This window comes from Anabas testudineus, chromosome 15 (assembly GCF_900324465.2).
Source record: "Anabas testudineus chromosome 15, fAnaTes1.2, whole genome shotgun sequence".
NCBI classification, from domain to species: Eukaryota; Metazoa; Chordata; class Actinopteri; order Anabantiformes; family Anabantidae; genus Anabas; species Anabas testudineus.
Genome location: NC_046624.1, coordinates 4,768,559 through 4,792,959, shown reverse-complemented (window position 1 = coordinate 4,792,959; position 24,401 = coordinate 4,768,559). Strand labels below are relative to the sequence as shown.

Here is a 24,401-nt window from a genome sequence, read left to right as displayed (position 1 = left end):
AAAAGCACAGTGGCCCAGTGGCAGACCTGCCAATTTGTTGATGATGCAAATGCCCATCGAGCTACACTGTGCCAGGCAATGAGCACAGGGCCTGAAGAGGACGTCTGGCCCTCAGGCTACCCTCATGAAGTCTGTTTCTGATTGTTTGGTTAGAGACATTCACACTAGTGGCCTGCTAGAGATCATTTTGTAGGACTCTGACAGGTCTCGTCGTGTTCCTCCTTACATAAAGAAGCAGATACCGGACTTGCTGATGGGTTAAGGACCTTCTATGGCCCTGTCAGGCTCTCCTATAGTAACTTCCTGTCTCCTGGAATCTTCTCTGTGTGCTTGAGACTGTGCTTAATTTTTTGTGTATGTTGGGAATTGACCTTAATTTAACTTTGTATTGGTTGGTTAGATAGTTAACTTACACAAAAAACTAACTCTTTAAATGTTTCATTACATAAAGCACTACACTAGCTACACTACATTACAAAATTTAATTTGGAAATATACAGGATAGACCTAAGTCCCCTGTGACTGATGTACAATGATCTTAATAAAAACAGGAATGTACCAGTTTCATGAAATATGTGCAATTTATTTCAATCACACCTTAATAATAGAAAGAAACATATGAAGACAGCACATACACATCATATAAAATTTGTTAAACAATTAACTTTAAAACAATTAAAAACTCAGCAGCAGTAACTGTCAAAGTGCACAGACTGCTGTACCCCTGTAAAGCTTAGGCACCAATGGGAGGTAGAGATGGCATGTAAAAGCAAAAACTAGAGTAAATGAATCACTGATGTGAATCATATCCTATGGCCTATGAAGTCACTAGATCTCAACAAAATTGAACTTCTACCACCACCATGAAAATGGACAGAAAGACACAATACAATAATTTCCTCTCCTTAATTTCAGCCATCTACTAATTAAGGTCATCCTTTGCAAGGAATCTATAATGCACTATCCAATTATTCTGAATACACTTTTATACATAATAAACATATCAATTCCATGCTTGTGTGGGCACACGCATATTAGCAAACATGCAATTAGAAGTACTACACCTTGAGACACAGCAGCTCACTGACAGACAAATGGGCAAATGCACTTTATCTATAAGCATGTTTCTGAGCAGATAATGTCTAAGGAAAATATATCTAACCATACTGTTCCTCGGGAAAACATATTTTCTATACTCCTTACATTAAATTATTACATTATTACCTCACATTATTTCTGGCATAAAATCTGAGTCAGGACCACATTGGGAGCATAAAATGAGCACTAGATATTTCCATTATAGCGAACAATATGTTTCAGATATCTTGCAGCAGTGACAGCTATAAGAAATTTGCTGCTGTGTTTGGATTAACACTAATATCAGGACAAAAAGCAGAAGAACTTGCACAGGTTAACATGTACACTGATTACTGCAGAAGGCCTGACATGTTTTATCTCAAATAGCTGTAAACATTTTAATTATGCTTTTGTTGCACAATTAATATTTCACATTCACATTTAACATTCACAGGTCATGATGTCAGGTCTATTACATTACACACATCTTAAGAGCCATTGGAAAAATAATTAAAAACAAACTCAGACAGAATAAAATTTGATATAAAAAGACAAGAGAGGACAAAAGCCACTAGGGCTACAGAGACAAAGAAAAGAACACCATCTATATCAACTCCCCTCAGTGTCTGACAAGTAATCCTTAGGACTTGCAGTGCAACTTAGGACCAAAGATGTCACCAAAATAAATAAAAGAGAATGATGCAGATGATCACTTCAAAGTCTCTGTGGCTGTACGAGGGAACCAATGGAGAGAACACCGGCTGTAGTTGAGCCCTTAGTATCTGGTACCTGATGTGTCAGGTACACACCAAAAGTCACCTAAAAAATGCACATAATAAGAGGGATGCACATGCTGTCACTCACCACTGCCACCACACACAAATACACAACATTTACAAGATGGAGGAGTAATTGTTTTTGACTGACCTTCCCAGTACAGTGGGCAGACAGGGACATCAGTGGCTCTTTTGTTTTGGTCCCAGTGTCCTGGTCTATTCCTACCATCTGGCATCTTCCACACTGGCCTGCAACCTTTGGGTTAATCACACAGAGAGCACGTGCATTTTTGAGAAATCAATTTTAATGCATTTGAAGATTTCATCATTTATCTCAAAGTGTCAGCTCACCACGAACTGAGTGTTGCCAATAATCAAGTGTGACCAATTATCCTCCTCAAATGGTTCTACTCCAGCGATGACTAAATTGGCTCGGAAGCGGCTAATGACATTCTGTGTGTCAAGGAGCTGATCGCCCTCAGAATAGTCCTGCCTGAGAAAAGGGAATGTGGAAATTGCATGTTATTCTGCCATGCCACATAAATTATCGTATCGTATAATATATGTAAATGTAAGGGCGTCAACGCATCCTGATGTTTTTTTACTGGAGCATTGCATATTTTGAATAACATATAATGTGTTCAAACCTGCTAATCATTAATTTCTGAATGAGCTCCACACTGGCACGGTTGATCATGAGATACTGAGCTTCATTCACCAGGGAGAGGGACATGGAGGTGGCAGCTAGAAGGAAAAAACTTGATATTACCCCAGTGGATAAATTTGTTTGAAAGACTACATTCTGATCCCTGGTTTGAACAACATGTATCATCAAAGAGCTTTAAATCTGAGCTTCTACAAACACAGAGGGTGAAAAATGTGTGACTTAGGACAATTTGTCAATACTGATTAAAATGTGCACTCACAATCCTATGCATATAAATTAGGGGTAGGTGGATAAAATCCTCTTATCACTGTGAACGTCGTTTCATACAGCAATATCAATCTCAGTTTTTGAGTCGACAAGTCCTTGAACTGCTTTAAAAAATGTAAATTTAAATCTCCACATTTCAGAAACAAATGAGCAAATTCCAACTGCTGAGAAAGATCACATAATACGAACAAACACAGCTACTAAATGGACCTTGTCAAACATAAAATTCAATTATTTACTACCATTTATACATAAAAAGCATGGGCAATGAGAATTGGCTCATCTAGGGAACAAAAAACCAAAAAACAAGATAATTCATCATATTGATGCAAAAAATATAACGCCATGAAGCAGGGCTGCTCATTGATGCAATATCACTAGCAAAAGCCTAATACAATTATAAATAGTAAAGGGGATTTTATATGATTGTCAGTTTACTGAAGTTATTACCAGGCAGGCACAAGCAAATGAAAAGATGTATTGGTTGCATTGTGGGAAGTATAGGAAATATACTTTCTATTTTTCTCCATTTGCATAGAGGAGCTTCATTTGAGCCCTGGGTTGCTGCTGTGGTTGTTTTAAGCTTCTCTACAAAGCATCAAACTTCAGGAACTTTGGACAGTGTCAAATGCTGTCATGCAGCCAAAGAACATGCACACAGATACGGTCAGCTGACCATCTACCCGGTCAGGTCAGGTTAGGTGCTGTCTTGACATAGTTTAACTTTTGGATCTGCTTCCAAGTTGGTAAAATACTTGTTAGTCGCCACAGTCAAATGAATCCCTTATCAAATGTTTCGTTAACTTTAATAATAATAATGTATACTTTATTGATCCCCCTGGGGAAATTCATTTTGGACATCTGCCAGACTGAGTCGGTGCTACTACGGGGTTTCGGTGTCTTGTCCAAGGACACCTCAGCAAGTAGCCAGGAGGAACCGGGAATCAAACCACTCACCCTGGGGTTCGTAGGCGAGTGCTTTACCCCTTAGAGCTACTGCCGCCCCTTTGCCTGGTTAGCTATGCTCTTTCTGACATAGTACAGACATCAGCAAAAAATGAAGCAGATAACATGAGCAAACATGTGAGCAATCATGTGTGAATAGACTTGGTGGACTCGGATCACTGGACTTCAGTGATCCGAGGTCTAAACTGGTCTAAACTTGATTAAGTTAGTTAATTAATGTCAGAGCCATGTTTATCATTGTTGGTTCTTAAATCACAACTGAAATAAGGAAGATTATTAAACGATGTTATCTTTTGTTGAGTAAAATATAGTACAGTCGCAAGAAAAAGTATGTGAACCCTTTGGGATTACGTGGAGTTTTGCATGAATTGGTCATAAAATGTGCTCCGATCTTCATCTAACTCACAACACAAAAACACAGTCTGCTGAAAATAATAGTACACAAACATTATATGTTTTCATGTTTTATTGAACATAACATGTGTCTCTGGCACATGCTAACATTTTTGTGACACATCTACAATAAGGAAAACATTGAACAAGAATGGAGTACATGGGAGGACACCACGGAGGAAGCCAATGCTGTCCCACAAAAATATCCCCACTGTAAAACATGGCAGAGGGAGCATCATGGTTTGGGGCTGCTTTGCTGCCTCAGGGCCTGGACGGATTGTTGTCATTGATGGAAAAATGAATTCCAGAGTTTATCAAGACAGTTTGCAGGAAAACGTAAGACCATCTGTCCGCCAACTGAAGTCTCCACAGAGGATGGGTGATGCAACAGGACAATAATCAAAAGCATACAAGTAATTCAACAAAAGAATGGCTTCAACAGAACAAAATACGCCTTCTGGAGTGACCCAGTCAGAGTCCTGACCTCAACCCGATTGAAATGCTGTGGCATGACCTTAAGAGGGCCATTCACACCAGACATCCCAACAATATTGCTACACTGAAACAGTTTTGTAAAGAGGAGTGGTCCAAAATTACTCCAGATCGTTGTGCAGGTCTGATCTGCAACTACAGGAAATGTTTGGTTGAGGTTATTGCTGCCAAAGGAGGGTCAACCAGTTATTAAATCCAAAGGTTCACATACTTTTTCCACGCTGCACTGTACATGTTATGTTCAATAAAAACATGAAAACATATAATGTTTGTGTACTATTATTTTCAGCAGACTGTGTTTTGGTGTTGTTGCGAGTTAGATGAAGATCAGAGCACATTTTATGACCAAATTATGCAAAACACGCAATCCCATACTTTTTCTTGCCACTGTAGATTTTTAAACTTTATTTATCTTAATGATATAAGAGATAAGTGAACATTGTTAGTTTGTAACTGTCAAAGTTTAGGTTGGTTAGCATTTTCTCTCACATAATAACTGACACTCTTACACAGAGTAACTGGCAAAGCAGAAAATGATGAAATTTCTAACTGACTAGTTACAGTAACAGCAGAAGGGTATGTAAGGTCAAGGCCATAACATTTTGAAAATGACACAAACTGACTGAGAGGCCACGAGGAGACTACATGAAAAGCTGTTTTCATGCCTAAAACTGCAAAAGTGGAAAATGTTCAGTATCTCAGGAAGGAAGCCTGTCTGTTATTTTAGAGTGTTAGCTCTAGTGATCAGGTCAAACCATGGATTTTCTGAAAACTACAGATGGTTTTACACTGACACTACAGCAACAGTTAGTCAGGTAAGCAAGTGCACATTGTTACTGTGCATTTAAGGCTTTTTATGGAGTATTTTTAACTTTTAGAGTTTTTAGAGTTGCAGACAGAGGTGCAGGATTGGATCTGATAGGAACATTTTATAACCTGTGTCAATATACAAACTGTATGTAGTGAAGTTTCCCCGGTTTACATCTCACTCATTTCTAATATGATAGCATACATCCAGTGTCTGGTATATTTTATAGATGTACAAATGTAACAACCTGAATGAGAGCACCAGTGCTATTAACTTGTGCAGCTGGCAAATAGCACAACGTTAATTTTTTATGCTAATGTTAATTGTGTCAGGTGGCTTTTGTAATGCAATGCAAAGATGTTTGTGTTATTTTACGGGTTTCCAGCAAGCTGCTTTGTTTTTAAACAGTGAAAATGTCTGCATATATGGGAACATGTTTTCTACTCATGTGCTGCATGTGCATCCTCAATGCTCTGTAAACAGGAAACCCATCTATAAGTCCAGGGCTAAGACAAGAGAACCAGACACAACAGGTAAAATGTTTATACAGATACCTCCACCAGGCCTCTTCTTCATGTCTCGAGTGGAATCAGGACTTTGCCTTATCAGGCGGCACGGCTGTCCAAGGAAGTTTGAAAGCCACGATGCAGCCTCATCCCCACAGTCGACAGTCTCCACCCTGGGGGAAGGAGGAGGATTATATTCAGGAGACCCCGAGGGAAATCTACAGACTTTGATGCCGCTTACTATTTGGTGCGACATCTAATCCAAGAATCGCTGGATGAATAGCCTTTTTTTAACTTGTGACTCATCATGTGGGTTATCTGTCAGGCGAGATTAATATCAACTCTTGTTCATTGTTTGTTTTTCCACAGAAACAGTAAATAAGAGGAATTCCACATGAGATTGAGAGAGGGAGGCTTCATAAAGCCATCCACTGTAGAAAGAACAATGAAATGAGAGATTGCTTTGATATAAATGAAAAGATATGGAACAAATTCGTGTTTCCTGCAGCTGCTGCTTTCAGATGTTTTAACATTGCCAGCTCACCTGTCACCGCAAACTTTACTCTGACACCTCTGGTAACTTGTGTACATTTGAGTGTTGCTTTCCAAGGGAACTGAAATGGTATCCATTCCTGCAGGGCAATGGAAAAACATAACAGAAAATCCGGTTGATTGAAATTTCTTTTGGTTAAGCAGTGTATTTCTTTTCGCTAAGCTGCTGACCTGATGCCTGCAGGAGCAATTCGTTTGAGGGCAGGTGAACTTGTGGGCGAATGAGACATAAACGTGCCTCTCTCTTCTGACTCAGGCACACACCGTTTCCATTCACCACCATCCAGCCTCTGTCATACAGTAAACCCAGTGGTCCCACTGGCCAGTCGTGGACCTGCATGACGAACAGAACAGAGTCAAATCTAAACAGACAGAGGGAAAATAGAGAGCAATAGAAAGGTTGGGTTAAGTTGAGCTCAAACCTCAAATGCTCCACATGATTTGATGGGATATATGTAGATGTTGGTGAGGGTATAAACCTCCCCGTGGCTGTTTGAGTCTCTCTGACCAAATCCCTTCAGTGATGCTTCTCTCTGCAGCTGCTGCGTCTCCTTCTGCCCTATTTTATATATTCCTCTATTAGTCATTTTGATGGGAGGAACTTCATATGAATGCTGGGTTGATGCTGTGGATGTTTTTAACTCCTCGAGTCTCACTTGGTCCACTGTGACCGGTTTCTCTACAAAGCACTCTGCAACAAAGTTCAGGAACATTTGACAGTCTTCAAATGTTGACATGTAGCCGAAGGACACGCGAACTGATCCGGTTGGCTGGCCGTCCACCAGGTCAATGCTGTCTCCACAGACGTGGCCAGCCTTGTCGAGAAAAACACCATGTTTTATTCTACTTTATTCTATACACACTCTTCACAGAGTTTGGCATATTTTCTATTGCTTGACCTCTCACCTTCAGGTTTGTCTTCATCTGCTGATTGGTGATCCCCAAGAAGGACTGACAGGCCCCAGTGTTACAAAAGCAGCCTGTGCGCACGTGAATGTTATATAGACTGGCCATTCTGTCCACCTGAGGGCTTAGAGAAGCTATTATAACATTGACAAGCACTGCTTAAGCATAATTATGATATACTATACTGTATGTTATAAAATATAATATTCCTGTTTGTTAGATGCACCTGAGAATATCCAATTATTTGTCCATGCGAATCCATGAGGTTGAAGTTTAGGATTGCACCCTGTGTGCTTGGACTCTCAAACTGGCCTTCAGAGTATATCTGAGCCACTGGTCGCCTGTTGCCATGGCAAAGGCTTGACAGCAGCATGTAAGTGTAGCGTGCCAAGCCAAATGTGTGCTGTTGGATGTTGTGTACATTGCCTGAAGGCAAAAGGGCATAAAGATGGAGATGCTGTGGATGTTGACCTGAAGCAGATTCTCACTGTAAACAACTGTCATCTTTGTTATAATGATTTTACTGTTTGTCTATGAACCAACATGCACCTGTAATCCTGTAAAGAGCTTCAAAACTGTGATTTAGAGCAATGATGTCCAAGAAAGAGATGGTCCCATCTTCAAATCTGTGTTGGGGAGAAAGAAAATATTGCATTTTATACAGTTGCAGGAGCAACAGGGCAACTGTGAGCTCTCAGAAAATATCTAGGATTTGGCAAGCTTGTACAGTACTTTACCTGTCAGAAATGTTTGCCGCCTGCACATAATAATCTTCTCCAGAAAGGTAAGCTGCTGCTGTGCCTCCTCCAAAATAAGTCTTTTTTAGTATGCCTGCTGTGTTGTTACGGACAAGAAGGGCCCCGAGCCCTGTAGGGAAGCCAAACATCTTATAGAAGGAGATGGGAATGAAATCAGCAGGGCAGTCCTGTAGATTTAGAGGGGAACAGCTGACAAGAGAAGCAGCATCGAGTAGCACAAACCAGCGGCCTTGGTGGTCACATGCTGGGTAAAGGCGTCTCGCCTGGATGCCAATCACATGGCTGAGGGGATACTTCCTCCCAGAGAAGTTGTTCTGTGCTGGATAGCAGAAGAGGTGAGGTGTCTGGTAAATATCTTCTCCAACTTGAACCTCATCCTTTGCCATGTTCTGTACTTCCTGCGGAGACACAGGCAGGGCAACTACCCCGAGGGCAGAAGTCAGCCCTCTTATACCAACTACAGAGGTATGGCTGTCAGTGAGGTAGCCGAAGCGACTCCCCGCTTCGCTCTCAGTCTGTGGCCTCCAGGGAAAGCTTTCAGCCACTAATTTGAGAGCGGCTGTACAACCAGAAGTGAAAATCACGGAGTACTCCTCAGGGGTGGTGTTAAAATGCTGCAATACCCTGTAAAGAAGATGTTCTGTTTTTAACTCATTTTAACAAGTACCATTGAGTCACAGGGGTCCCTTCTAACGGCTGTGAGAGCTGGAATAGACTTTACCTGCATCTAACCCTCTCCACGGTGTCATGTGTCAATCTGCTGCTGGGACTATGGCTGTGAGGGTTTCCTATTGGGAAAAATAACCACACTTGAATGCTTTGAATTTTACGGCTAAACACAATATGAAGCATAAAAAGGCTGGATGGGTTTTTAACGTGACTTCTCCCACCGTATAGGTTCCTTGAAATGTCCTGGCAGTAGTTCCTGACCACAGACTCAGGGTACAAAGTAGCTGCTGCGTGATCCAGATATGTTCCTCCTGTTTACAATAGAGCAGCCATAAGCGCACAGCCAGCGACCTCTAAACTGTCACCACCGCTCATGGCTGACCACAGTCATTACCTTTAATCCGTGTGAACTCCTGCTCGATCACGTCCTGTAAGTTTCCTCCATAGCCGTAGTGACTCCAGACCTGCTGAAAAGTTTCAAAGGTGCAAAGTTTTCCGAAATCCATCGATCGCTTTCTGCAGTGGAGAACTCACGGAGAAGCTGCTGCGGTTACGCACACATGCACGCACACACACGCACACACCACTGCTGTCTTGAACTTAAAATGACATTTTCAGGGTCCAAGTCCGGTGATCAGCAGCTGAGCTCTATGAAGTTACACGGTTTCCAGTGCGCCTGCGCGGCCAAACGACAAGTTAGAACATGGACACATGGACACACGCGCGCGCGCGCGCGCGCGCGTGTGTGTGTGTGTGTGTGTGTGTGTGGTTCCCCACCGACAAGTTCACTTTACTGAGTGCAGAGAGAAAACAAGACGGGAAAACGGATATTGGTCAATAGTCGACACATGTGACAGGGAGTTTTTGATCTCCACCCCTAAAAACGTTTTTCTTCCTAATTTGTGGTGTAAACAATAACTGGAACATATGTTGATAATAAAAACACTTCCATACATTTACTCTATAAGTATGTGAACTGAAAACTGAAACATTTAGATATATATAGTTTTATATATATTTCTAATACTGCTTACTGTATATTAGTTATTAGTTATAGCTATAGTCATTATAAAGATGAATAGACATATTGTGTTTTTAAAGTAGTATTCCAGTATGTGGTTTTCTAATATTGCTTTAGTATAAACATACTCCAAACCTTACTTTATACATAGAGAGGTGCTCCACACCCAGACTCAGCAGCCTGGCAGCAGCATGGAGATATTCCTTTCAAAAGGTTTGTGAGTGAGGCTCAGAGAAGGTCAATTAGTTCTGTTCGACTGGTGAGTTTTGTAACATTTTTCTTTATTTTAATTTCAAGAGGACTAATATCTGAAGAGAGCAGAGGTTATGTATGTCGTATATAACTCCTATAACATTTGTATTAACAACAGATGTTGACACATACCATAGACCTTTATTTGTAGATACAGGATGGGGATACAGTTAATGCATTATGCTATGATGAAAAGTTTTATTATTAGCAAAGACCTATTCTAGGTTAAAGGGTATTTTTACTGATTTATACTCAGTAATTATGACTAATTATTCCAACAATTTAAATTTTTTTACTTTTATTCATCCCCATTTCCTTAACTAAATCAAAGTCTTAAAGTTTTAAAGACTTGAAATGCAATAGAAAATTCTTCACCTTTCAGTTCTCATAAGAACATTTTATTCCTTTTAATATGGAACAACATGGAAATGGTTCTGAAAAGTGACCTGCACTTTGACCATGACCTGCCTCAGCTATCTGATTACAGTTATGCATTGATATTGATGAAAGAACAATATAATATTATGCCTCTATCTATTTATTTATGGAAAACTATTTATGCTACTATATCACATTCCCTTCATTTGTTTCTGTCTGCTCTTTTCAAGAAAGTTATACCCTGGTTTTAGGAACTTTAACTGATTACACCAACAAGTCTCGGTAATCATTCCATAGTAATCCCATTACATATAATCTGCAACTGTTTAATCTCATTGACACACAACGTACATGAAGGAGAGGAAATTAGTCACAAGTGATTGGCATGAAACTCCTGATTGTCTTCTGGTCTCTGGAAGGATAGAAATAACTGCCATGTTGTTTGTCAGATGGTGTGCCCTTGACAGCTTTTATTGCTTTTTTCTTTTACTCTTTTCTTTTGCTATTTCGTTTGCAGTATGACACTTTTCTGGACTTTTATTGACCTTCAATCCTTAACTTTTATTAACCTTTAACAGCTTACGTATATATATAAAAAACATACCCTGCAAAAGGTCGCTTTAACAGTGAAGAAAGTCATGATACCCACAGTTTAAAAGATTTATCCTTATCTTGTCCTCATGAGTATATTAGGTTCTCATCATTGGACAACTACTTGGAAGCTGTTCTGAAATCTTAGTTGTGGGGCAAATGGAGTCTGGCCTGCTTAGATGTCTGATAGAGGGCCATGAGGCTCACAGCAGCCGTCATTGTCTACATGCAACACACTGAATAGTAATTAAATATGCCACTTATGCTTCACTGATTCATTTCCTTCACAATTTTGAAGCTCAGCTGAACATTTTTTTTCTTTGCAGAAGGGCTGTATTGTATCCAGTATGGCCTCATTACAAGGGTAGAAGGGCTTGGTGTGGGGGAGGGCAGAGGCAGCGAGGGGGAGATGCACCCCATGAAGACATTGTGCTTAACATCACTAAATACCTCAAACGCCATATTGTCCTTCCCAGCCCTCAATTAGTCGGGTTCCTTGTACAAAGCACTAATTTCATACAGGGAGATTTATTTTTAGAGAAAATCCGGCCCTGTGCAGGCAGGAAGCTCGCTGAAAATCTAATGAAGAACACAGCAGTCATGCAGAGCTGTTAGTCACAGACCGACATCGGTTAACAAAGCTTCTCTTCAGTGCGTCTGTGTGATTTTGATGACTGCAAAAGGCTAGACCTTGCTAAGTTTTTTTTGTTGTGAGGGCTCTAAGTGCAGCCTGCTCTGTCTGTGCTGGACAGTGTCCAGCCAGAGAGCCTCCTTGCCCTGCCCTTAGGACTCTTCAGCTTGTGGATCTCCGTGCAGAGGAACGCCTCTTTGGTGGATGTGACAGGGAGAATTAGGCAAGAGATACGGGTTCACTTGCCCTGTGTAGGGGCTTATCTTGGGCTAAGCTGAGGGACTAATAGCAAAGCCAGCCTCCGCTCCAGCCGGTCTGAGGGCACAGGGAGCCATCTGTCCACTCTGTGGATAACTGACAACAAAGGGGACAAACACTGAACATGCATCACAAACTAAGAGGCTGTTCATTTCGGAGATACCAGAAGTAAAGAAGTGGAACGTTCTGTATATAAGGTCAGTACTCTATACGAATCATTGTTGTTTCAATACAGGCCTCAGTGAGCGACAGAGCGATGGGTCAGACTGTTCACAACTCAGTTTCTATTGGTAATAGAGTTACACACTACTACAATGTTGGGCTTTAGCCAGACGGAAAGTTGAAGTGCATCTTCTGAGCTTTTATTTCAGCTTTCCTTTTTTTTTGGTTCTGTACATTTGAAATGAGCTAAAAAATGTGATGCTGCTTTAATGCACTCCTCATGACTTCCATTAGGCTGAGTTCATTCACGCTGGTTGTTTTTCTCTGCTCTGCCGTGTTGTAAATGCATGTTGTTGCACCCTTAAGAGGCAGATAAACCCGACATATTTGGAATCTCCAAAACTGTAACCCCTGTGTTGAGGGAAGAATGCCATACTCCAAGGCCTCATGCTTATAGTCTCATGTGTGGTAGCTCACGAATACTTATAAATAGAACATTAGATTTAGATTTTCAAGAAGTGATTAGAGTTAGTAGAAATCTTTCATCATGATAAAGATAAAACATTTGACACACTTACTTTCAACATGCTTAAAGTGCCTATTTTAAGAGTTTCATTCTTAAAGCACCATTGTATGAATAATTTAGTGGAAGGACAACAAATAACAATCTTTTCATTTCAATGTTTAAAGATTCTTTTGTTTTAGCCTCACATGTGAATGTATTTTGAGATGAAACCCTTCGTAATCCACTTAGACATTGTTCTCCAATTCCCTCCAGGATTAATGCCCTGTTTTTATTGTCTGAAGCACATTTCTGCCTGTCACTGCTCTGGGTTCCTGTAGATTATCTGTTTTATCATGTATACTCTGCGGGTGCACTTGTGCACCAGTGTTTTGTTTGGAAGTCAGAAGGAGTGGGTGCTGACGTACTAGAGGTGACAGAAATGGGTCAAAAGGGTCTTAGCATTAACTAAACAAATCCCGGCCTATAGGATTAGAGAGAGATGTTGCTGTTTGCATTTGACGTATTCGCTGTAACTTACACTTACAATAATGATAGACAGCAGGGAGAATAGTATGATTCTTGTTAGACTCCACTTATTCACGATATAGTTTGGATTAAGTCTTTTACATCAGTCTGGTATTATCAACACTGGAATGAGTAAGAACAATATCTTATTGTGTGTCTCAGCTCCTGGAAATCCGTATTCTTTTCTGACGAGATGAGTTAAATTCAGACCCGTTTTCTGTCTTTCCTCAGGTTTGGAATGGCGACAGAAAATTCGGCATTTATTCACTTGTGTGAGTAGCTAAGCTGCCGTGTTGGGTAATGTATAAATGGAATAGTGTGACATTTTACATTTTTAAACTTTCTGTCGAAGAATGAAATTTAATAGCACTCTCACATCTATACATTGACCATGAAGCTACAGGAGGGAATAACTAGCCTGTTTGTGCCTGACGCTGCCATAATCCATAGCTGTTGAGAGCAGAGTTGATAATGCTTATCTAGTGCCTTAAAATGTCATTCTGCTGCAGGATTGTATTAAACTCTTTTTTTATCTGGAAACACCTCAAGCACATTCACTAATAGTGTGCCACTATTTTCCCTCACCTCTTTTGAGACTACCACAGTGCATTATTCCCACAGGTTGTAGGTAAAGGGTTATATGGTAACATTTAACATCTCCTGTTAAACTATATTTTAGCATCTAGCTTTTATTAGTTTCTTCATCTGAGTGGAATATATGTGTACAGTGTCTGTCAAACACCAAACTTCATGAGGTGCAGTGTTGAAAATACACGGTAAAAGTACTTCTGAGAACCATGAAGATCTAATAAACAAGGTGACCTTGGTCTTTTATAGACTCAAAGTCTTCACTCTGTCTGTTGGTGCAATAAAGTGCCTACACTGCTTCGAGACATTCTTTATTTGTTCTGCAAATACACCAAATTGGATATGGGGCCACAACAGAGCCGACATTGTGTGGTGTCAGGGTGATATTAAGAGACAGCCACACACACATCACTTGATCCTCAGGACTCCATAGCGCAAGTGATTTCCTTTGTATCTTATCTTATCCACGGAAGTCACACAACTTGTATTTAGCCGGAACTAAAGACACAGTCCCATGTGAAGATTGCACCTAGTGATAGGCTTATCTTCCCACGCCTGCGATCAGAAGACGAACAACAGTGGTCCACAACCCATCAGAGAACATGAGTCCCCGGATAAATTCTAAAAAAGGGAATTTGGCAGCATAAAAGTCTCTGTTCCAACTTTAGAGCACTTTCCAATTACTTTACATTCTCCATAGTTAAGGTAATAATCCATAACAATTTGAGACAGAGCTCAGTTTTATCTCTGCTGCTGACGGATTTAACAGTGATGATGCAGCTTAGTTCGTGAAAACTTTTACATTTTCTCTGCCTGGTAACGCTTCCCGAAAAATCAGGTTGAGCACAGGAAATGATAAATTTTACATTGCTGCACCTTGACTGTAATAAACAGATGAAGAACAGGGTAGCTAGCGTGTAGGGGTGATGGTATTTTCAATGGATAAACACACCAAGAAATGCCTTATTGAAATTTAAAATGAAGGAAAATATCTCTTGGCTTTCAACAGTTTATAAAAATCATGAAAATACACACAAACTCTTTAGGTTGAGATTATTATCTGCATCAACTATTATACTATAGAGCTTGTTAAACACTGGATCTGCCTTAAACAATTTCTCTCTTTTTGCAGAGGGTTTATTTTAAAGCTGGTAAAACACAGAGAATGTCTGACAAGGAGGAAATGGCTTCAGATGGGAGCCTGAATGTTACTCTCACACTCAGACTGCTGATGCACGGAAAGGTAACGGCCAGATGTGAAAATAGTTCAAATAATTGAGTGGGTTTTTAAATGATTTCTTTTCTTTTTTGTGGTCTGGTGTCATTGTGTTAAAAGGATTACATCCTACCGTAAATGTGAAAAGCTCAGGTTTTGTTATCTTTTCATTCACAGGAAGTTGGCAGCATAATTGGAAAGGTTGGTTTATTTGACAATTCATCAGAATTTACTGATTCATACTGCTGTCCTCATGAGTGTCCCGTTTTCTCCACTTTCTAAAACTAATCGAGCCTGCTGTTTTTTGATTCTCTACATGACTCCAGAAAGGAGAAACTGTCAAGAAAATGAGGGAGGAGGTGAGAATTCATTCAGATATCTATGATGCGGAGACATGTAGAATTTCATGTGTTCCGGTAGATTAGTGATAACTAGTTAAAGGTGAAATAAATGTGGATTTGTGTCTTTAGAGTGGCGCTCGTATTAACATATCAGAGGGATCATCCCCTGAAAGAATAGTTACCATCACAGGACCAACAGAGGGCATCTTCCGAGCGTTCTCCCTGATCGCACAGAAGTTTGAGGAGGTATAGCAAAACCAACGTGCAACTTTCAACATATTGTCAATAAATTCTGTTGTTTGCCACAAATATTTAAGTACAGTTCTTCCTCTGACATCTGAAGGACACTGAATGTGTCCTTCTCTGCAGTCTTGCAAAAAAAAAAAAAAAAAAAAGTCAAAATAAACAAAAAACCTTGTCACATAAAGTGGGCATTGTCACAGTCAGTGCTAAAAAACACAACATATTTTTGAATTCTCCCTCAGGATATTACAGTTGCGATGGCAAACAGCAACGTGACAAGCAAGCCACCTGTGACTCTTCGGCTGGTTTTCCCAGGGAGCCAGTGTGGCTCATTGATTGGCAAAGGAGGCTCAAAGATCAAAGAGATCAGAGAGGTATTTTCTTTCATATTTTCTTGCAGGAAGTTGTTTTCCTGCACTCAAACAGGGACAGAAAACCGCCTCCCCGGTGCTCTAACACCTCAAGTATCAAACACTCCAGTCAAACTTTTCTTGTTTGTCTCTGCCTTAAAATGTGTGTTTCTTTGGTTGCCGCTCATGAAAATCCAACTGATTATGCCTGTAAAGATCGACAGAGGCTGAAGACTCATTCTGAATGGACAATATTTGTGTACGCCTCTTCAAATATTGGAGCACACATTGCTATTTGGATTGCAGCTGCTCCCTGCATGTCAAAATGCGTTCGGGGTAATTTGCGGGTGCTTGAAACAGCATTTCACTTTGGGTGATGGTGTGCTCTTTTCAGCAATAAATAGGCTTTGTTTCCTCTTTTGTCTGGGGATGTTAAGACCACAGGCGCTCAGGTTCAGGTGGCAGGAGACATGCTGCCGGACTCCACGGAGAGGGCTGTCACAATCTCCGGCACTCCACAGGCCATCACTCAGTGTGTAAGACACATCTGCTCTGTCATGCTGGAGGTAAGCACTGTCAAACAGCAGATGATCTTCACATTCAACAGCTCTATTTAGGTGTCAATGTCACATTTGTTTAAGATGTGGTGAAATGTATTCAGCACATTTTTACTGATATTTGCAGTGTGAGCAAGAGTTACTTCTGCAGGTTTCCAGTAGTTGGTCATCCTGTCCATGTGTGCAACAACAAACGCTCTAATTGATGTGATTTTCATTCGGTCTTATTTTCTATCTAATGTCACCTGGACATTATTTCTTCAACCTCAGATCATTTTCTAACCAGTTGTCATGTCCTGCAACACAAGATATTAGCGTGTTAACTAACCGGCTCACCATTATGTCTTTACTGATTTGCAATCCCATTTGGCAGTTTATTTTAACACAGATATGTTGATGTAAACTTTTAAAAATCATATCATAAATTCATTTTTTAGTTGAGCTACTAGGGTTTAGTTGAATTATTTAGCTGAGCCCTTCACATCCCCACTGCAACGGCAGATGCAGCCCTGGATGGGAGTCACTGACATCTAGTATGTCTATAAAATGTTGAACATGAACAATGTTAATGTCACAAAAAGAACAAGATCAATTTGACCTCATTGCACTTACAATATCATGATATATTGCAGAGACTCTCTATATTGTTTGTTCTGTTTTTGAAAGTTCTTCTTTTAGTAGCTCTCTTAATACATCCATGCAAAAACCCAATACAATTCCCTATTTTCAGAATCTATTCACAGTTGTATTATAGATTTCTTTTGCCCAAGGTTTGATGTAATGTTCTCACCCGAGAAATGTGGCATAAAAAGATTCAGCAAGTGATATAAAAGGGATATAAAATGCCTCAGTGCCACTGAGATTTCTGTTCTTAGCTGTAGCACAGTATAAATTTTTCTTCCTGTTTGGTTTGCATGACTGTGTCTCTAGTCTCCACCAAAAGGAGCAACTATTCCCTATCGTCCCAAGGCCATACCTGCAGGAGCCCATGCAGTATTAGCGCCACAGCACTCTGCACAAGTAAGTAGCCACATGGGTTTTATTCAGTTGTAGTTTTTTTTTTCCCCCTGTTAAACATAACCATGAATAGATGCTTTAGTTTGTGAGTTCTCAGAGTCACACTGATCAGTAAGCATATTTTCACCACTAGAGGGACACATCTGTGTAATTATACAGCAATAGGCTTCATATTGTAATGATATGATGTATAAATGTGAGGTAATGATCGTATTACAAAGCCTTCAGGTAGCCTGTACCAATTCGGAGATGTGAATAACAAGCGATTACATTAATAATCTCCCTGCCGTGTGACAACTGAAAGATGCCGTGACTGAAGCTCATGTACTCCATGAGCTGGCCTAGCCTCTGCCCTGTATTTGGCACAGCCTGTCCTGACCTATCAGACATCTGTTTATGTTACTGGAGCACTGGTCAAAGAGGGGGAAAACAGCAGATGACATTTAGATGAAACTCCATCAAATCCATACACATTACAGCTATGGAAAAGACTGGATGGATTTTCAGATTTTACTCTTCACACTTTCACATATCAGCTCACATGTCAGAGCATGTCTGCATCTCCGAGTCACATAGCCGCATCTCTCCTCTTTTTCCTTCCAGGCCTTTGCAATTCCAGGGCAGTATGCATTTGCACATCAAGATGTAAGTAAGGTCATTTGAGTGACTGACATGCGTCCTAATGACCTACTCCTGTCCACTCCTTCCAAGCCACCACTACACCCTGTGTGCCCTACTCTGTAAAGATGAAACTTCAATAACCCTGATCTGTTGACGTTACTAACACTAACACGCAGTAGTAGCATGCACTGATTGAAATGACAGCCATGATCTTGAGAGTTCATGATCACTTATATCCTTGTAGCCAGAAATGTGACTATGTTTTCAGATGACTGCCACGAGAAGCCAGCATGCTTTCTGAAGGAAATGAATCTCTTCACACTGACATGATCTGTGATGTTTGTAAACTTCAGATTGGCTCTGTATTGTAGATGTCAGATCCTCTGAAATAATCCACTTTGATTGGTTAGCTCTAACTTCCTTCCTACCCTGCAGTTGACCAAGCTTCACCAGTTGGCTATGCAGCATATCCCCCTCCCTTCCCTTGGGCAGAGCAACCCTACCTTCCCTGGTACGTACCCTCGGCTCCCCGGGGAAGTCCATCTATCCCTCTGTCTTCATTCCTCTTCAAATCACACCATCAAAACACCCCTGTCACTTCAGAGAGGATCAAGGATGTCTCCATTCTCTCAGATATCACAGTTTGTTTTTGTAGACGGTGGCTTAACAGTAATGTAACAAGAACCGGCTGTTATGTTTTGCATCTATTTGTACCAGCAAATACCGAATATAATAAGTGAAGTTTTAAGGTTACGCCACTGAACTAGTTTAAAATCAACAATCTTGAAAGTTAGTCACTGAAATATTTATAATCCAGAAGAGTATGTCACATATTGCAGCAGACGGAATAAAATACAAAAGAAAAAACAGAGTTCTCTGAGAGGGAAATGTGAGAGATGTCAAAAAATATTTACAGTTTACTAAATATTTAAGCATTTCTCACAAATTCTCATATCCTCACAAAAAATTACGAAACTCCATTCGTCCAATATCCCTCTCCAAAAATCAAATCCTGTTCTTTCGACCCCATCCTCCACCTCTGCAACATTTCTTCTCCAAATCTAACATTGTCTTGGCCAAACCATCCCTGACCTCAACCACCCCATGTTCTCATAAACTCTGCCACAACTAACCGAGGACACAACATTACAGCATTTTTATTATATATATATGAATATGTAGGACTGGTGTGATTTACCTTTCATGAAAAAGTAGCTTATGTTACTGTAGCAATGATAAAAATATGTGCATAGATTGTACGCTCAATATGTAGGCCTATTGTGTATGTAGAGAGAGCTGCTTGCCATATGCCATTGTCATGTTCGTAATTTAGCAGTGTAACAGTGATAAAGTAGACAAAGTAGGGCAACTTGTTATGCCATGAAAGTGGATACCATTAGTGCCAAACTGTTAGCGTTCCTTGTCCTACTTTACAGGATTGGATGCGACTGCCCCCACAAGTTCACAAGAGCTGGCAATACCTAATGATGTAAGTGGCACATTGTTTGTGTTCCTCCAGCACTAAAACTCACACTGATAATCCTCATGCTACAGACGTCATTAATACTTTCTAGGAGGATAGCTATAATGATGAAGTTTTGAACCTTCCAACCTACATTATGGCATTTTAACTTCTCTTTTTTTTTTTTGGCATAAACAGAATCACAATGTCAGCAGTATTATCTTGTTGCAGCTTACCTCCTTAACACAGCACAGCCAATAGACAATCATTGTTTTTCACATTAGAAAGTAGCTTATTAGGGCTCTAATGACATTTACAGTGTCATCAGCTTCCACCTAATTAGATGGTGTTTAGTAATATTTGTACAGTGCACCACAGAGATGTTTTCTGCCATTCCAATAATCCAGCTAAATATTTGGATTTCCTCAAAAGAAACCGGTTGCCTCCTCCTTTGAACTCTAATTTCCAAAGAACAAAGAAACATGGGCTGTTGTGTGATTTACATATTTCCATTCTCTCCTCTCCTAGTTTATTGGCTGCATAATTGGACGACAAGGCAGCAAGATCAATGAGATTCGGCAGGTCTCTGGAGCTCACATCAAAATTGCCAGCGCCACTGATGGGTCAGCCATGCGCCAAGTCACGATCACAGGCTCGCCGGCCAGCATCAGCGTGGCCCAGTACCTCATCAACGCTAGGTAAGACATTACGCAGGGCGGCCACGTCCAGCGGGCTTCACATTGTAGCCTGTTGATAAGACAGCCAAACTAGCATGGTGTTGTGTCAGGGCAGAGTTATTGTGCTCAGGGTGAGGTTGGATTTGTTCCATCTCACTGCTCCATTCTCTTGACTGCATTAAAATCCTTATTGTCTCTGCTTTTTAACACATTCCTTCTTTGATTTTTTCTCCTCTCTCTCACCACCCTTCTCCTTTGCCCCCCATCCCCTTTCAACTTTCCACTCTCTTCTCATAACCCTTCATCTTTTCGCCTTCTCCTCCATGTCCTGCAGTTTAGAGATGGCTAAATACACCATGCAGGCCGCTTCTTCCGCGACCCCAGTTGATCTCAACATGAGCTTCTCTCAGTCTGCTCCCACTGCCTCCACTGCCGCTACCTCTATGGCCGTCTTGGCGGCCACCACCCCAGCCCCAAGCACCATTAATGTCCACTCTCCCTCCACCTTACCAACCATCCAAAACCCACACTATGCCATCCCCGTTTCCAGCCTGCTTGGCATGAAAACTCTCCCTGTCCTGGCTGTTCACCCAGCTGCTGCTTCCAGCCTAACACAGGGTTTATCCCCTTACACTGCAAAAATGCCAACCTCCGGCGTCAAAAAATCTGAGCGGCAGAAGTTTGCTCCTTATTGATGTCTTCTAGTCAGTGTAGCTGACTGGTAAGACATTTTACCAAGGCGACAAATCATTTAATTTTACGCATATAGGCTTAAAATAGCTTATGCCAGTATGTGTAAGTTTTGCAAGTGTAGCACTTGTTTACCATGCATCAGGAGAATATTAGAAACAGAGTGAAAGGATGCTAATATCATAACATGTCCTCATTAATTAAAACGCGCAGCAGAGGTGCATATTAACTCAGTATTATCTCATGGACATGCATAACAATTAATGTGGGTAACTCAGGCTAGTATTAGTATCCTAGAAAAAGATATTTTTCAAATGGATTCATGTTACAGAGCTTTATATAAAGACTTACTCCGGATGTATTTTCCATTATGCAAATTTTGACTTACTTTTCTATGTAAACTAGTTTACAATGAGTTTTTGTTAGAGAATACAAACTAGTTTGATAAGACGTGGTGCTTTGTTGGCAGCAGAATGTTAAAATGTTTGTCTTGTACCATAGTCAGTGTGTTAAGTGGATTTTCTTTTTTTTTTTAACGAGGATTGCTCCACTCTTCTGTCATATTTCCCCCTTGTCCTTCAATATAGGCTCTCATCAGTGCTAACTGGCTTGGGTGTTCTGTAGTAGCATTGCACTGTTGCAGTTCTGATGGGATTATCCTAAGGCCACATTGGATTCTAGTGGATTTTACTCTACATAGTAATCCTGTGTAAAGCAGGACTGGCCTAACTAAAACATCTATTGTTTCTGTATGCTAGCTTGTGTCTTGTTTATTCTGCAACCTAAATGAGTGGAGTGCTTCGACTTCCAGCGCCTGAAATGGACTGAGCAATTATTGTAATAAATGTTTTATTCATGTGTTTCTTGCGTGGGTTTACCCCCAAAACAATGCAGAATTGTTATATTTGTTGATGAAATGGCTTTGAAATAAATGGGACTTTTTATGAATGCAGATTGTTTTATTCTAATTGTGTTGGTAAAGAACAGCTTTCATATTTCTTATGATTACTCTGACCCAGAAATATAAACATGAGCTCTGAGGATTTATGCATTGTTTACTCTTAAATGGCTTTAAGCTTTAATTGTACACAAATTAGGACCACTTAGAGAGCATCAAAGCTAGTTTGTTTAAAATATCATTGCTCAGAGAAAAATCTCCTCCATGATCTCACAAAGGTTTTGATTTCTGTATGAACAGTGGGTAAGGAATTGTTCACCTGGGGGAATATGATGTTGAATATGATTTATTGAATATTCACATCTTATTCAAGCAAATCTTTGAGGTATAGCTGAAGTGATATAAAAAACTGAGGTAACAGCCTATTATTCTTGTATATGTCAAAGGCTAGACACAACCTAATGCAAAACTTATAGCAAACAATTATTTTTCACAGGAAATGTGCTTCAACTGCTCGAACATGCAAAACATTAAACATCAGTGATACTGAAATATATATATATCTATATATATATAACCAACAGAGCACAGTAACACTGGCCATTAGCAATGTGCAGCACACAGACGTACAGGGTTTTTGGCAGCTATACAAAGACATCTCTGTCTATGTTGTTATAGATAAAGTTTGCTGATGGAAGAGGGCATAAAGCTCCTGCCCAAACAAACTTTTCCTCCTGCATTCGCCTGAAAAACAGAAGCAAACTTGGGCTGACCTCACAGTAAATATTCAGCACATGCTGTGGCAAAATTCTCACGGGTCCAAAAAAAGAACAACTTAACCTCCAGTTGTCTGCTCAGGCATACTGCTAATGGGCAGGTAGGATACAAAATAGTTGCTTTCTGTTTTTCCCTCGCCTTTTTCGCCCTGTCTCTTACAATCCCTGCCCCTCTGAGAGTCGGACTCCACCTACTTTATTAGTGTAAAACCAGGAGGTGGGCACTCCTGCTCAATCTGTGGAGTATGGCTGGCGAGCCATGTGGGCCATTTCCACAGCATGGTTCAAAATGCTGAAGTGGAGATAATCAATAGTTAATGGGGGCAGAAATGTAATGACAGTGAAGGATGACATTTCAACCTCGGGGAAGGTGTAGCAGCAGAGAACAGTGCTGTGTGTATGCTGATGTGTGCCCAGGGCAGTTATGAGTTCACAGCCAGCTTCTAATGCTATATTAATGATTTCCTTTTTCAACCTGACACAGTCAGGAGTGAAGGCCCCATTTTTGGAGCTCGCTGCCATCATATCATTTTAAAAAAGCAATTTAGTGGTAAGTAAGTAAATAAATAAACATTTTTATGTGCGTAACCACTTGAAAGTTTGTGGTAAATTGGTAAGCAGGGCTGTCACTCAATCGCTGATGAAAAATCACTGCAATACTCTCAAAATATTTCTCTAGGGACACACTCACTCATGTCTGCGTTCATTCAGTAATTTTCAGTTAATATAATTTCTATGGACCAGTGCTGGTATAACAAAAGCTCAATAATTATAGTTATGAAGTAATTATACCCGTTATAAATGTTACAGAACATTGTGAATTTTCTACAACAGCTATTAACCTGCTTTATTTCTGAGGTAGTCAGTATTGACTACAGTATTGACTAGACTATATCTATGATACTATGATCTTCTTTTTGTAATATAGTGAGTTTACATGCTTTTAAAATAACAAGTTAGGTATTCTACACAAACATTTATTGCAAAAGCAAACAAACCCACTGTGCAAGCAAACTGGTCTCTGTCATAATTTGTATCATAATACTTGATTATAATTACTGAGACATTAGCATATAATGTTGTAACTGGCTATGGTTATTGAAGCCTATCATTTTTTTGTATAACAATACATTTACCTTTTATATGCCTGAACTATTGTTCTAGTTTCTAGCCATGCTGTGTGGTTCTGTGATCAACCACTGTAGTCCAGACTTACATAGCTCAGCAGCTACAGGAACTGTATTGTAAACTGTAGCTGTCATGCTCCAACTGCAGGGAGGTGTATTCAACTGCACAAGACCCCTTCATAATTTAAACAACAGGGAGCAGCTGTGCTTGCAAAGAGGCAGGACCACAGTGATTGTTCTGCAGCACAGACCTTGTTCTAAATGGAGTCAAGTAAGCTGTTTCCTATTTCAGCTGCTTGGTTTCTCGTTTACACATTTGTTCTCCAAAGGATGCGTGATAATGACTTGACGGTTCCCACGCTCCTCCTTCTGCGTCTTCGTCACGGAACCAAATGTGTTCTGTGTAACTTTGCTGTTCGACTTAATAGGCTACTTATAAAACTATAATCTGTAACTCTCACTGTCACTGGAGGTCAGACTGCTGAAGTTAATTTAAGACACTGTATTTTCCCCCTTCAGTGTCAGCAACATAGCCCAGAGATATGCGCTTCCACGCGTTTTGGAGCGAGGCTGGCGCATCTATCCAATCAGAAAATGTCAAATCTGTCCGCTTCATTACCAAGTTTTGGATCATTCTCATTTATTGCAGTTTCCTAACAACCACTCATGGCCGTGAAC

At 40.3% G+C, this 24,401-nt stretch overlaps 2 protein-coding genes across 2 annotated transcripts; one reads left to right on the top strand and one right to left on the bottom strand.

Annotated features, from left to right (window-relative positions):
• Positions 1 to 562: 562 nt before the first annotated feature.
• Positions 563 to 9,545, bottom strand: mocos (molybdenum cofactor sulfurase). The gene is made up of 15 exons (XM_026355653.2): positions 9,232 to 9,545; positions 9,059 to 9,148; positions 8,890 to 8,956; positions 8,148 to 8,792; positions 7,960 to 8,036; positions 7,637 to 7,836; positions 7,411 to 7,527; positions 6,927 to 7,319; positions 6,676 to 6,838; positions 6,497 to 6,584; positions 6,001 to 6,125; positions 2,501 to 2,597; positions 2,205 to 2,346; positions 2,005 to 2,109; positions 563 to 1,896 (listed from the first exon to the last, which is right to left on the bottom strand). Exons 1-15 carry the CDS (start codon positions 9,341 to 9,343, stop codon positions 1,792 to 1,794), a joined length of 2,526 nt encoding a protein of 841 aa, XP_026211438.1. The 5' UTR covers positions 9,344 to 9,545; the 3' UTR covers positions 563 to 1,791.
• A 2,436-nt stretch (positions 9,546 to 11,981) lies between these two features.
• On the top strand, positions 11,982 to 20,927 carry zgc:110045 (PCBP_like_KH domain-containing protein). Its single transcript, XM_026355616.1, has 14 exons — positions 11,982 to 12,165; positions 13,392 to 13,432; positions 14,881 to 14,991; positions 15,142 to 15,165; positions 15,291 to 15,323; positions 15,435 to 15,551; positions 15,791 to 15,922; positions 16,336 to 16,464; positions 17,386 to 17,475; positions 18,076 to 18,117; positions 18,529 to 18,604; positions 19,530 to 19,582; positions 20,084 to 20,253; positions 20,567 to 20,927. The coding sequence occupies exons 3-14, from the start codon at positions 14,914 to 14,916 to the stop codon at positions 20,925 to 20,927; spliced, it is 1,305 nt and encodes a 434-aa protein (XP_026211401.1). The 5' UTR covers positions 11,982 to 12,165; positions 13,392 to 13,432; positions 14,881 to 14,913.
• The last annotated feature ends 3,474 nt before the right edge of the window (positions 20,928 to 24,401 follow it).

Coding starts and splice junctions, on each gene's coding strand:
- mocos (XM_026355653.2), bottom strand. CDS start 9,343: ATGGATTTCGGAAAACTTTGCACCTTTGAAACTTTTCAGCAGGTCTGG. Junction 8,793..8,889: donor GTGGAGAGGGTTAGATGCAG/GTAAAGTCTATT, acceptor TCTTCTTTACAG/GGTATTGCAGCATTTTAACA. Junction 6,126..6,496: donor AGTAAAGTTTGCGGTGACAG/GTGAGCTGGCAA, acceptor TCCTTCCCCCAG/GGTGGAGACTGTCGACTGTG.
- zgc:110045 (XM_026355616.1), top strand. CDS start 14,914: ATGTCTGACAAGGAGGAAATGGCTTCAGATGGGAGCCTGAATGTTACT. Junction 16,465..17,385: donor TCTGCTCTGTCATGCTGGAG/GTAAGCACTGTC, acceptor CTGTGTCTCTAG/TCTCCACCAAAAGGAGCAAC. Junction 19,583..20,083: donor AGCTGGCAATACCTAATGAT/GTAAGTGGCACA, acceptor CTCCTCTCCTAG/TTTATTGGCTGCATAATTGG.